Raw genomic sequence first — 15,173 nt, 5'->3', positions numbered from 1 at the left:
TGTGTGCGTGTGTATGTGCAGTGTGTGTGTGTTTGACGGTGTGTGAGGTAGTGTGTGTCAGTGTGTGTGTGCGCGCGCACACACACACACACACACACACACACACACACACCAGTAAATTCTACAAATATTTAAATACATAAAAAGAATTAATTAAGCGTTTAAAACATATTTTACAAACAACAGTAGTACTGTGACGTATATATGGTGTTAAATATGCATTGTTGCATCGACTTTGTCGAAAACTCTGGCTTTTAACACATAAATTGGGGTGCATGTAGCATGACTTCTCACAGGCATGTCAAATTCTTAACTTTGAAGATAGATTTAGTTAGTTTAGATGGGGTTTTCGGGGTTTTTCGGAGGTTTTCGTTTTTGTTTTTTTTAGCCTGAAAACCGTGCTTAAAGGCATACTAACGCACTCCCGTGTTTACAAAGTGTAGTTTGCCCACAATCGATGTCAAACGCACCATAAGACCATATAATGACGATACGTCACCATGCGCGGACCATAATACATGCATTACAGCTTGTTCTAGCCTCTGAAAAAGTGAGGATGTCAACAAAGCCGCGGTGTTCTCTCCCTTGCATCAACGTTGCATGTGTTGCCAAATCTATAAATAGGACGATCCAGATCAAAATGAAAATTCAAATATCTCAACATTTAAGGGGTCCTAGACCACAATATTTTGCAGGAACTTAATTTAGTCTGTCTCCAGCTGTTGGTAAAGCAATTAGCGTGTATAGTCATCGAGTACATATGGCTTTAAATATCCCCTGCAATGCAAGACGTGACTTTCGAAAAACTAAAGACTCAACTTGAAATGAAGTGAGAATGATCAATTAATTTTGCCCGTCAGCCTTGACGCACGAGCCAAGTCAAGTCAAGTCAAGTTTTATTCCGATAAAACCCCGTGAGGGTACATGGAAAATTAAAAAACACAATAAAAACACAGATACAGAGCAGGAGGAAACATATAGTGAAAGTCCGTTTTCATTAGCTGTGTCGGAGTACCGCAAACCATTATGATAAAACAAGGTATATGAAGTCTAAAGGGAAATAACTTCAGCGTCTTTTGTTTATCATTGAGAAAGGCCCTCGACAACAGAGTTGATACTCAAGCAAATCTTGTGTTTAACAGGAGAATTGACGGTTTTTCTGCAATTTTTTAAACGTAGCAGCACGAAGATGGGTGTGTAACGCTCTTTGTGCAGTTTTCAGTTAGCTTTATTAAAACTTAACCATTCACCTCTCTCTCTCTTTCAATCTCCCTCGCTCGATCTCTACTTTCTCTCTCCCCTCTCTCTCCTCTCTCTCTCTCTCTCTCTCTCTGTGCATTACACTTGAAGTAGGTCAGTCGTATGCATGGGCGCTGAAAACGGATGGGGTTCTCTCGGATCGTGTGTGACTATGCATGACCCAAAAGATAGCATAACGTACAGGACAGAGATACTGCTTGTATTTTAACACACTGTGACACAGTCACACTGCATGTAGATATCAAACAGTTTGTAAAACCATGTGGTCGTGTTTGTTAGGTAGTAATGTGATCATGAGGATTTATCCCTCTTGTAGACAGGGACTAGTATGTCTCAGTAAGTACATGTGTACTATAGTGTTCACTAATTATCCATGCATCCTCTTTGTATCAGCTGTTTAGTGTTACTACTGTTACTGTTAGTATACCTGTGATAAAAGGATACCCTTGGGACCTTGGTTACTGGAAGTGTACCTACATTGCACTTTGCAGATTGCCTCATGTCTCTCACGGCAGATCATTTTTGGTCAAGATAATAGCAAAAGCAAAAATAAAAGGTGTTCTTTCATGGGAGGTGTCTTCTTACCGCAGGGACCTCAAACTGCATTCACCACTGTGTCCATGTGCAATCTTGACAGGTGCATTTTTTTTCTATTCTACTAGAGACTATAGAGTATACAGTCTGTATACTCTATAGTCTCTGATTCTACCCAGGAAGTTAAATGTGGGGAAGGCAACACACTTGTATTACAAACAAGCGGCATGCATGCATGCTTATGTTATGGAGCCCAATTTTTATATATCAAAACAAAAAGATAAATGAGATTTATAATATGTGCAGTGCTTATAGATATTACTATAAGTTAGATTTCTTTTTCAATAACTTTCATTATCCTTATCATTGTTACATTTTTTTCCGACTCATCAATACATTCATGCGCTCATTATGAGCAAACATTGCCATCATGCATGCAGAATACATGTCTGAATCTGAGTTTGTAACTGTAATCTGACAATAAACAGCTGTTGATTGTGGTAGGGGACACCGATTTTGACATTCTTGTGGAGTTAATTATTATAAAGCTTTGTAACTGTAATTATACCCTTTCTTTACTTCCTGTAGCTACTAGGCGACTGCGCCAGCTGCAACCTATTCTTCATAGATGCACGCAGCGGCCATTTTTTTCCCAGCCTGCCCAGTCAGAACTCATTCAGGTCACTCCCAAGGTCAGCCTCTTCACAGACAAAGTTCACATCAAGGTTCAAGGTCTCCCAAGCAAGGCCAAGGTCACACTCCATGCCATGACGGAACACGAGTGGCGGAGGAAACCAGCACAGTTTGTGTCGTGCAGTCATTATGTTGCCAGTCACAGTGGAGAGGTGGATCTTCAGAAAGACGCCTCTGTCGGAGGCACCTATACAGGTGAGGAGTTAAGATGGCCTTGTGTTTTAGATTACGTTTCTGTGCCTTAAGCAAAGAGAAAATTAAGCAAAAAAAGGAGCCCTCTTTCTAGCTGTGAACCATGAATTTTGTTTACATCATAAACATATATTTATATAATAATAATAATAATAATAATAAATAACTTTTCTATAGCGCGAGTCCCATCAATTGGCTCCAGGCGCTTTACAAATTCATTATAGAATAAACTAGCACAAATCAACAAGCATACAAAGCATACGTTTAACTGAGACATAACACCAAGAACCCAAGCACTAAGCAAAACTTATACACATACGGGACTGGGTGGCCGAGTGGTAACGCACTTGCGCTCGGAATCGAGAGGTTGCGTGTTCGACCCTGGGTCAGGCCGCTATTTTCTCCCCCCTTTCCTAACCTAGGTGGTGGGTTCAAGTGCTAGTCTTTCGGATGAGACGAAAAACCGAGGTCCCTTCGTGTACACTACATTGGGGTGTGCACGTTAAAGATCCCACGATTGACAAAAGGGTCTTTCCTGCCAAAATTGTATAGGCGTAGATAAAAATGTCCACCAAAATACCCGTGTGACCTGGAATAATAGGCCGTGAAAGGTGGATGCAGCGCCTAAAGGCAGTCGATCTACTGGCCGATGTGAATGCGTGATATATTGTGTAAAAAATTCCATCTCACACGGCATTAATAGGTAACATGCGCCTTGAGTCGCCTTGTGTGGTGAGATACGTGCGCGATATAAATCCTCGTAAATAAATAAATAAAAATAAAAATAAATAAACATGTATAGACTTTAACATTCTAAACAAACTCCGCGAAAAGACAAAAGGCCTGAGAAAAAGGGGTTCCTTTTGTCATTTTGCTTCCTGCATTTTATACCCCCATTCCAGACGGGCGCTGTGGCGTGGTGGTAAGACGTCGGCCTCTTAATCGGAAGGTCGAGGGTTCGAATCCCGGCCGCGGCCGCCTGGTGGGTTAAGTGTGGAGATTTTTCCGATCTCCCAGGTCAACTTATGTGCAGACCTGCTAGTGGCTTATCCCCCTTCGTGTGTACACGCAAGCACAAGACCAAGTGCGCACGGAAAAGATCCTGTAATCCATGTCAGAGTTCGGTGGGTTATAGAAACACAAAAATACCCAGCATGCTTCCTCCGAAAACGGCGTATGGCTGCCTTAATGGCGGGGTAAAAACGGTCATACACGTAAAAATTCCACTCGTGCAAAAACACGAGTGTACGTGGGAGTTTCAGCCCACGAACGCAGAAGAAGAAGAAGAAGATACCCCCATTCCACACAACCGTTCTAGGTCCTGTTCCCGTACCGACCAAGGATGGCTGCCACACCATGGAACACTGCGCAAACGGCTCCGCTGTTTTGATATGTTTGGCATCTTTGAGCAGCGTGACCATAGTGGCAGCCGTCCTTCGGTACGGGAACGGGACCTAGAACGGATGTGTGGAATGTGGGTATGACAACTCAGTGTGTGAGAGGGATACCGTCGCGTTACCGTTGTTTTAAGTTCCTTTAACGATCCAAGCGTTCCGTTACTGATGGGTTAAGGTTCCATAACCGTTCATTCTGATTGGGAGGGGAACGGCTAAAATTTTGAACATGCAGTCCAAACTCTACCAACCCTACCAACCCTACCGTTCAAAGCAGTTCCGTTAACGATCATTTACGTTCCTTTGCGGATCCCTCCCGTGCCCGCTCTGTTCCTTGGTTGGTACGGGAACGGGACCCAGAACGGTTGTGTGGAATGGGGGTATTACATTGTTTGTCCACTTTAAAAACCGATAGGTCAAAATTCCAGTGAATTTTAAAAAAGTAAAATGATAATAATGTTCCTGCAATGACTTTGTGAGGCTCCTCTGATAATAAGACAATGGCACCAACCGAGGAAGGACATCTTTTGTCCCTTTGTCTAATACAGACAGACAGACAACCTGCAATATAGCTGGTCACATAAGGTTGTCCTTTCATCGCAGGTACCATTGTAATCATATTTACTTGTGTTCAGGTGTAGAACCAATGGGGCTGTTCTGGAGCATGAAACCATGTCCGTCTGGCCCTCTGAACATTCGTATGGTTGTGAAGAATGTGGAGCGTCCAGTTCTGTACAAACTGTCAGTCTACCTGGGGCACTTACCACTGTCCGACCTTCATATTAAGAACACACAGCATGAGCCTCTGTCTGCGTTGGAGGTGGAGAGAGTGGTGATGCCGTCCAATGTGAGAAGAATACCAGTGAGAGAGGGAACGGTGAGGGGAACTCTGTTCTTGCCTCCAGGTGGGTAATTTTGTACAAAGCGTTGCCATACTGTTTACAATCTTGTGTGAAGTTGTTTAAAAGCACAGTAAGCCTCCCGTAAACCATCACAGATACTGTCAGGCTTTTACACACAGTACAAACACCCTTTCATTCAAACACTCACCGCTTGAGAACATCCTAGGTGCCCTCCGTAAAGAGCGAGCAATTTTCAAAGAATTTATTTTTGCGTGGTTTATCTTACCCCTGAGCCATCGTGAACCCGTGTGATTCAGTTTCCCTTTTTCACAATGTAGTCGTCAGTTAATAATTTGAATGCGACTCGATGTGAGTTTATCTGCAATAGCACGTTATTATGTACCTCTGACTATGCACGAAACAAACGGCTGTGGTTTACAAGAACTCTAGCGATGGCTTTTGACTGTTCAGAGGAACTGGCGATAGGCATAACCCGTCGTCTGCTACGAGAACCACGACCTTGCGTGACCCTGCTTCCGGGCTTTTCTTTTTTCAAACTTTCAAAACTTCGAATTGTACTGATCTTGTTTTGATGAAAAAAGAATTCTTTTATGATTTAAGAATGTTTGTGTAACAAGCTGTCAATTTATTATTTAGGTTTTAAAAGTTAGGTCTAGCGCCAAAACGCACAACGGTCCGATTGTCTCTGAGACATTCCGCAAAATTAATTCTTTAAAGATTGCTTGCTCTTTACGTAGGGCACCTAGGATGTTCCCGTTTGCTGAGCGTTCAAATGGAAGGGTGTTTGTACTGTGTGTAAAAGCCTGACAGTATCTGTGATGGTTTACGGGAGGCTTACTGTGCCTTTAACTAAAGAAGGATGTTTGTTTGTCTGTGTTTTCCCTTCTACTTGGAGACATATTATGATATTTTCTTTTGTTAACAACGTATTACAATGTTGTGAAGGAAAGCTTCTGACATTGTACATATCAATGTGATCTGAGGGGGAATCAGAATTTTATGTTTGCTGTAATGCTGTTTTAGGCAAGGTTCCTTTACTAGGTGTGATAGACTTGTTTAGATTGGCACAAGGTCTGATAGATAAGTACATGTGCTATATGTTCCAAGTTGAACAGCTTGTTTGTGCCTGCTGTATAAGTATACCAGGGACGATATCTCTTAGTTATGAGGCAGAATTTTGTGCTATATTCCAAGTTGAACAGCTTGTTTGTGCCTGCTGTATAAGCATACCAGGGACGATATCTCTTTAAAAAGTTATGAGGCAGAATTTTGTGCTATATTCCAAGTTGAACAGCTTGTTTGTGCCTGCTGTATAAGCATACCAGGGACGATATCTCTTTTACAAATTTATGAGGCCAAATTTTGTGCTATATTCCAAGTTGAACAGCTTGTTTGTGCCTGCTGTGTAAGCACACCATGGACGATAGCTCTTTAAAAAGTTATGAGGCCCAATTTTGCCGTAATGTTGTTTCAGGCGATGGCCCCTTCCCTGGAGTGATAGACATGTTTGGAATCGCTGGAGGGCTGATGGAGATTCGAGCAGCTTTGCTGGCAGCTAACGGTTTTGCAGCTTTTGCTCTGCCCTTCTTTGGCTATGATGATCTTCCAAAGACCTTTACAGAACAAACATTTGATTACTTTGAGGTAAGAAATTAAGTGTATTTTTTTCTGTTCACATACTGGTGCTTGTAGGAACTAGCTGCTGCTCTAGCGCTACAAGAGGCGTGCTCTCCATACACCCAGTATGGCGGTCCTATCACAATGACGCCATATCTTATCCGCAGTACACACCTATAATGTTTGACTTTTGTATTACTCTTCCCTTCTGTTCTATTACTGTTCACACCACTTCATATTTGGCCTTTAAATCCCACGATTGACAAAAGGGTCTTTCCTGGCAAAATTGTATAGGCGTAGATAAAAATGTCCACCAAAATACCCGTGTGACCTGGAATAATAGGCCGTGAAAGGTGGATGCAGCGCCTAAAGGCAGTCGATCTACTGGCCGATGTGAATGCGTGATATATTGTGTAAAAAATTCCATCTCACACGGCATTAATAGGTAACATGCGCCTTGAGTCGCCTTGTGTGGTGAGATACGTGCGCGATATAAATCCTCGTAAATAAATAAATAAATAAATAAATAAATAATTAAACCTATATTTGTCTTTGTCAGTGTTCTGTATTAGTCATTTTTTAGCCCTGCGCAAATGATCATTTTTTTTTAGAGGTAATAGGAGATTGGTTCCACATAACTCTCACTTGCTGTTGTCTTTATTTCTAGTGCTTACTTCTCTTTGTTATTTTACCTTGCTACATGTAGCAGCACTCTCTGCCTCACTCATATGTTGTTTTCTTGTGATCTCAAATTATGGTTATTTGATCTTGTCAAGTGCTATAATTATGACAATATTAGTCAGCTTACAGACGGGCGCAGTGGCGTGGTGGTAAGACGTCAGCCTCCTAATCGGGAGGTCGTGAGTTCGAATCCCGGTCGCTGCCACCTGGTGGGTTAAGAGTGGAGATTTTTGCGATCTCCCAGGTCAGCTTATGTGCAGACCTGCTAGTGACTTAACCCCCTTCGTGTGTACACGCAAGCACAAGACCAAGTGCGCATGAAAAAGATCCTGTAATCCATGTCAGAGTTCGGTGGGTTATAGAAACACAAAAATACCCAGCATGCCTCCCCCGAAATTGGCTAATGCTGCCTGAATGGTGGGGTAAAAACGGTCATACACGTAAAAATCCACTCGTGCTAAAAACATGAGTGAACGTGGGAGTCAAAGCACATGAACGAAGAAGAAGAAGAACTCAGTTTACGGCATTGAATTTTACTTGTTTTCTTCAGATCTCAAAGCATTGTTTTTATTTTTGCAAAGGACGCAGCAACATGGTTTGCATCACATCCGTCTATCCATCCTGAAGGTGTTGGCCTCATCGCAATCTCAGGAGGAGCCGCTGTTGGGCTGATGATGGCCTGGCACTGTCCTCAGGTGAGGCCTTGTTACTCTGGCATCTGTGGCTGTTTTGGGTACTTGTACTACAGTGGAACCCCTATAATGGGAAAATCTGAGAAAGTATGCAGGCGTCTTAACCTTTGCCGGATGCCGCTTTTGACTACACACGCCCGACGATGCGGGTTTGTCTGAACCCATACATTTGAAAGAGGGTTTTTACCGTTTATTTCTCTAACGACGATGCGGGTTTGTCTGAACCCATACATTTGAAAGAGGGTTTTTACCGTTTATTTCTCTCACGACGATGCGGGTTTGTCTGAACCCATACATTTGAAAGAGGGTTTTTACCGTTTATTTCTCTAACGACGGGGTGGGTTCAGGGAAACCCACAGCGCTACTTCAGTGGGTGCATCGAGTTTCTCCCTTCACCGACTTCTTGCAGGGGAGGGAGAGGAGAGGGGGAGGGAGAGACTGAGAGAGACTGAGAGACTAAGAAAGAGAGAGAGAGATAGAGAGACTAAGAAAGAGAGAGAGAGAGCCCCTAACTACAGACAGGTTTTTCACAACTTCCAGAGCACTCTCCGCTGGACTGTACGTACCCCACGATCAGGAGGAAAAACCCAATCCGATGTGTATGCCATGTAGCGCGCTCACAATATGATACCCTTTTCTTTCGAAAATCATCGGAGTTCAGAATTTGTTGTGGAAAGGATCGCTGGCACATATAAGGTGTTTTGATAGAGGTCATGTGGGTTTGGCTTAAAGGTCACGTGGTATCAGGAAAACACACGTACTTAGCGAACACTTCCAGTGATCAGCAAGCCATCCGTGGCGATTTGTGGCTCTGATGGCTTCTTTAATATTGAAAATGCCGGTATCATATCTAGTGCATGCCGCATAGCATTTACATCGGAGTTTGTTGTTCGTCCCGATCGCAGCATACAGCCTGTCGGAGGCGTGGAGAGTGTCCCGGATGTTGTGAAAAAGCTTTCCGCAGTTTCAGGGGTTACTACTCCTTCAAACCGCCGAAAATCCTGACAAAGGTATTTCCGGAAAACGTCCATAATTGGAGTAGCCTGAAATATAGGGGGTTCTTTAGATAGGGTTCGTCTGTAATGTCTCGATCCTTGTTTTATGCTGTATACAGCTGGTTGTTAGAATATTAATATTGAATAGCAACTAACACTTGGATGCTTATTTCTGCTGAGGTGAAAGTTTTTGTCTGTTGTAGATTTTGATAGCATATTAAACCTCAGTGCTTTCCAGATCAGGGCCTTTGTCCGCATAAATGGACCAGGATTTCATGGCTTTATGATTAATCTTCACCGGAAAGGAATGCTGCTAAAAAAAGGAGTTCGGTAAGTGTCCAAGAATCAAAACTGGTTAGCCGATGAAACATTTAATTATAAACGAAAGAAATCATTCACTCATGCATTGACCGAGCAGTCTTTCAAGTGGACAGACACTCAAATAGAAATGAGACTCAGCTAGATTTCTTTTTCTTAACTCTCATCTTCAGACAAAGGATCAGTCTTTAAAACCGAATTAAATCAGTTTTCTGTTTTGTTTTTTTACTTCCTTTTTCATCCACTTTAAAGACTGCTAGGTCGATGTACTGGTGAATGTTTCATTGTATATATAGTGTAATGTCCCATTTGCAAGAAAGCAAGGGTGTATATATAAAACGATTAGGCCAAAAAAAAAAATAGATGTGGTTACGGTAACATTGCCAAAAAAAATAGGGTAGGTAGGTAGGCAATCACTTTTTTTTTAATTACTTTTTTTCTAATGTGTACAAATTAAACCTACTTGACAGGGAAATAAGTGTGCGACACGGGCGCTTTCGCTTTCATTGCGTTTTTTGCACTCGTTTTTTTTTTGTTTTGACAAATGTAATAAAAAGTTATAGGATCGGCCCCTAAAAATAGGGTAGGTCGGGTTACCGTAACCACACCTATTTTTTTTTTAGGCCTTATGTGCTAGCCAGGCAAGAGTTATAAACGCTTTTGGTTGATATCGAAATCGTCATCTGCACTCGTCGAGAAAAAGCCATGGAATTGCCAGCTGTGCAGCCACCTTGTTTTATAGCATTGCAAGCACTTCCACATGGATGCTCATCTACTCTTGCTAAATCCTAGCCTTCTTCTTGGCAAGTGGTCCACAAGAAAAGCTACTTCCTCGCTTCACTCACCATGTGTCTGTCCGCTGAGAAACGGGGGTCAGATCATTTGTCTGATTTGAGTATTTTTCTTCAGTATCAAATTTTACATCTTGTACTTATAATCAGAATGAGCCCTCAGAGATTGAGTTCATGTTCTTTATAACTACAGTTAATCTTAATGTTTTGCAGGCTGGATATGGACAAATGTCCCGTCACAGAAGAAGGGCAAGTAATGAAAGATGGCTGGACTTTTCCAGAGGAAGATATTATCCCTGTAAGTTATATACATACTACAAATGTTTACAGCTGGCTTTACTGATTGTGTATGTGATAGAATCTGCAAAAGTAACTTCAGCTTCATTTGGAGATGTAAACAAAAAGCGAGTGCATGTGGGAGTTGCAGCCCATGAATGCAGACAAATAATATTAGGAAAAAGGACTGTAGTTTTAGCCTAAAGAAGTACTTTTCCAACAGGACACTATCCCCATAATTAAAAAAAAAAGTAATCACTTTTTTAGTTTTTGAAAAGGTAGTTTTGAAGCAGCTGTTGTCATATTTGAACACCCATGATTTGATCTCGCACTCTCAGTCCGCTTATCGCCCTTCTCTGTACTGAAACAGCCCTACTTAAAGTAATCAGTGACATTCTGTCTGCTCTGGATGGTGGTGATGTGTCAGTGCTTACCCTACTTGACCTAAATTCTGCAGCGTTCGACACGATTGACCATGTCACGCTTCTTCATAGACTTCAGACTCTGTACGGCATCTCCGGTCCACCGCTAGCATGGCTTGAGTCCTATCTCATTGGCAGGACTCAGGCTGTGCTTGTCGATGGCCAGATGTCTGCTCCAGCCCCACTTTCTTTCGGCGTCCCTCAAGGTTCAGTACTCGGTCCCATCCTTTTCATCATGTACACTAAGCCCCTCTCCACACTGATTCAAAACCATTCTGTTTTAAATCAGTCTTTTGCTGATGACACCCAGCTGTATAAACCCAGTCCCCCTGCAGAAACTTCACACACTAGCTGCACTGGTTACCTATTCAAGCCCGCATTGACTACAAACTGTCCACCCTCTGCTTTAACTTCTTTTCTGGCTCGTCTCCTGCTTACTTCTCTGAACTCCTCACCGTCTATTCTCCAGCAAGACAACTCCGTGCCTCTTCTGACTGTCGCATCCTTACCATTCCACACACCAAAACCAAAACATACAGACAACACACTTTTACTTTCTGCGCACCCACACAATGGAATTCTCTCCCCTTTCACATCCGCCACTCTCAGTCACCCCAAGCATTCAAACGAGCACTTAAAACGCACTTCTTCAAGAAATACAACCCCTGATTTTGTTTTCTCAGTCCATCAGTATGCTACATGTAGTGTATCGGTTGTTTTAGTGATAATGTATATAAACATCAAGGACTGTTTTCAGTATTGTTGATAACATATTCTGTTTGATTAAGGGTATTCAGCTGGTATTTCCTTGTTTTTCACTACCTATTTTATTCATGTAAATGCTTGTATATTATGTTTTTATTACTTAGTGGAAAAATCTTGTGTAATGTATGTTTGATGGTGTATGCTTTTAATTAAGCGTTGTTGACTATGAATGTAGATGTAAATGCTTGTATAACTGTGTTTTAATTTTAAATGTGTCAAGCGCAAAGAGCATAATTGTAAAGTTATGATGTTGCGCTATAAATGCTCATTTATTATTATTATTAGTAGTAGTAAATCATGGTGTTTTTTTTAACCAGCTATGGGAGAGAGATGTACACATGCTGACCCTGATATCGGATGATGATGGTCAGAATCATCCTCATGTTGGAGACATGCCCAAGAAGCTGTACCCTGAAGACCGCCGTCACCTGATAGAGGTGATGCACTACCCGGGTGCAGGTCACCTGTTGGAACCCCCCTACAACCCGCACTGCCGCACCTGCTACAACCCCTTCTTTGGTACGGTATTTTGGAGGAGTTGATTTGAGGGACAAACGAGAAAATGAAATCAGATGTGTGAATGAGTCTAAAGTGTGCATATGTGTGTGTGTGTGTGTGTGTGTGTGTGTGTGTGTGTGTGTGTGTGTGTACACAATTCGGTATAGAATTATATAGGTACATAATCTAGATGCACCCTTTGACTCTCAGAAGGATATTCTTATGGGTCATTTTAGAGTTTATGCTGATTTGTAATAAAATGATAGTAAGTTGAAATCGAATGATTGTAATTTTGTTATGAAATATAGCAGTTTGTGATGAAATGATGCAAACCTTTAATGAAAAATTACGTTTTGTTTTTGAACAGGTCAAGACTTACTGTGGGGAGGCTATGTGAAAGAACATGCTATCGCTCAGGAAGACTCATGGCAAAGGATTCTCAATTTCATGAACAAATACCTTCCTTCATCCTCCTAGGGATTCACAAGTTTTCTTTCTCTTGTGAAAGATCTTTATGTTGACAGAGCATCGTGAACATTCACTGCCTTATCAAGAATGTCATTTGGGTTTGGCTGTCAGCAGAATGCCCAAACCTCTTTCAAACTGTGGAAAACGGCTGTAATTTTGGCAGCTCTGCCTGACTTTCCTTCTGGTGGGTAAAAAGAAACACTAGTGGCTGCCTTGAATTTTGGAAAATTACCAAAACTTGCATGGTCATTTCTGCAAATTTACCTAAGAAAATAAATCCTAGCAACATTCCTCTTGATCTTTTCAAACAGGTAAACAAAAAGATTTTTTTGGCTGAAAAATACACAGCCAAACATCAACACCAAACCAGTAATTCTGATTTTTATAACAAAAATCTAAATCTGACCTGGAGAACTTAATACAGTGTGGCACATAATCCTATATTTCAGCAGCTAAAAGTGTCAGTTCTGATTTCTTTCTACATGTACACTGGAATTGCGTATTAATTGTCAAAAATGTATGTATATTTGTATCCAAGAATGCCATGAGATAAGGAATATACGTAAAGAAGGTGCTGTTGGGAGAGAGGGGAGGGAGTGGGTGGAAGATGAGAGAGTCAGACACTACTTCTGTTGCCATTTGATTGGTTTGAAGTACTGTTCTTCACTGTGTTGCAAGTAATAGAACATATGTGTGCATGCAGCTATACTTCACAAGTATGTGTATTTAAAAAAAAAGTTTACCCTTCGTTCATGGGCTGAAACTCCCACGTTCACTCATGTTTTTGCACGAGTGGGTTTTTACGTGCATGACCGTTTTTACCCCGCTATTCAGGCAGCCATACGCTGCTTTCAGGGGAAGCATGTAGGTATTTTTGTGTTTCTATAACCCACCGAACTCTGACATGGATTGCAGGATCTTTTTCGTGCGCAGTTGGTCTTTTGCTTGCGTGTACGCATGTAAGAGGTTCACATTTACATGTGTACATAATACTGTTTAAATCTTGAGATGTATTTTCATTTATTCCAGTGGTGCAGTCACTTTGTAAAGAGAGTCCGTTAAATCAAAAATTTTATTATCTCCCCTGCACTACTCCTTAGTCTATATCTCTGTGTTTGAGGATAACTCTGGTGTGACCAGTGTGCTTGTCTTCCCCTGCCACTGAAAACGTCTGTCTTGTGTAGGGATACAAAATTTCTAATCAATAATGCAATTTTTGTATTAAACATTTTAAGTTTAGTATTTTGGAATCTTCTCCTATGTTATTAATGAATATTTATAGTATTTTGAGGCACTGAAAGTAGTTGAGTGCAAAGAACTAGTTTCGTCTGGCTACAGGATAAGACAGTGCTTATCCTGCAATTCTGGAACTTTTCCCCCCATTTTCGGCCACTTCTCCCTTTGACTCCAAGAGAGGAGCATGGTTTTAGTGATGAGGATCATGACTTTTTCCATATGTCTGCTTTGACAGAACTTAAGCTGTACTGTTAGTCTACTTAGACGACCTTCTGATCTATAGCGAGAACTTTGAGAACTTCGGAAGAGTGTGGACGTATTTTGTTGTGTGCTCCACTAACTCAGGAGATGTAACCAACTGTGTATTGTGGCTTGTAGCCACCGGCTTCGGTCGGTAGGCGAAGTGGAGGAGAGAAGAAGATGTTAAACACAGGAATAAAGACATGGTTGCAAGAACTTGATCTGTGTTTGAGAGTCAGTTTAAGAGTTGGGAGAGATTGAGAGAGAGGATGTGTGTCCATGTGTGTGTGCATGTATATGTCGTGCCGAATTCACGGAATTGCCGAATTCGCGGAATTGCCGGGGCAACATTTGTGCCCATCTTGCGTAATTGGCAAAACACTGCCCATTACACGAAATCGGCAACATTTTGCTGAAAACGCTTAAAGGCTTCAAGCATTTGCCAAGTTTATGAAATCAGCAGCCACTTTATGGGTTTAAAGTTGTGATATGCCTGGGATATCATCACATTTAGACAGCTAGGTACTTGAATGGATGAATATCGCAATAATCTAAAAGTTATGACAAAAAGTGTAGTTTTCGTTCATTTCCGGGGTTATGCTCGACACAGACCATAAAACCACAATAGGGAGGTAATGTAATGTTAATGCAATATTTTGGTGACACAAAAAGTAACAGACTGGCTGCCGCTTTCGGGAAGTGGGTAACATTTAGAAGCCTTAGCACGTTTTCGGCAAACAGCTGCCGATTTTGCGTAATGGGCAGTATTTTGTCGATTTTGCGAAATGGGCAAAAATGTTGCCATTTAATTCCGCGAATCTGGCAATTCTGTGAATTAGGCACTACATATACATGTGTGTGTGTGTGTGTGTGTGTGTGAGTGTGTGTTTTATGCAGATATACACACTAACGCCTGTATCATGTCCTGACTGTTCCGCAAAGCTTGCACTCTCTCACACACACACACACTGGAACACACACACACACACACACACACTCTCTCTCTCTCTGTTTCTCTCTCTCTCTCTCTGTTTCTCTCTCTCTCTCTGTTTCTTTCTCTCTCTGTTTCTCTCTGACTGATTTATGCAAGTAAGATCAATTAAAAAAACTTGATGTAGGCCTAACTAATATATCTAAAAAAAAAAAAAAGGAAGAAGAAGAAACAACAACTTGAAACAAGAAGAACACTAGCCCTCTCCACACAGAAAACTTGACAATCCAGCAGAATTGCAGGAACA

General features: G+C 41.6%; 1 protein-coding gene across 1 annotated transcript; it reads left to right on the top strand.

Moving 5' to 3' along the window:
* The first annotated feature begins 1,064 nt into the window (after nt 1-1,064).
* On the top strand, nt 1,065-14,151 carry LOC138975122 (bile acid-CoA:amino acid N-acyltransferase-like). The gene is made up of 9 exons (XM_070347783.1): nt 1,065-1,193; nt 2,383-2,682; nt 4,709-4,978; nt 6,411-6,580; nt 7,816-7,929; nt 9,160-9,251; nt 10,244-10,328; nt 11,811-12,012; nt 12,359-14,151. The coding sequence occupies exons 1-9, from the start codon at nt 1,190-1,192 to the stop codon at nt 12,466-12,468; spliced, it is 1,347 nt and encodes a 448-aa protein (XP_070203884.1). The 5' UTR covers nt 1,065-1,189; the 3' UTR covers nt 12,469-14,151.
* The last annotated feature ends 1,022 nt before the right edge of the window (nt 14,152-15,173 follow it).

Source organism: Littorina saxatilis, linkage group LG9 (genome assembly GCF_037325665.1).
Source record: "Littorina saxatilis isolate snail1 linkage group LG9, US_GU_Lsax_2.0, whole genome shotgun sequence".
NCBI lineage: Eukaryota > Metazoa > Mollusca > Gastropoda > Littorinimorpha > Littorinidae > Littorina > Littorina saxatilis.
The sequence above is the reverse complement of the archived record's forward strand: the minus strand, read 5'-3'. Positions and strand labels throughout refer to the sequence as shown.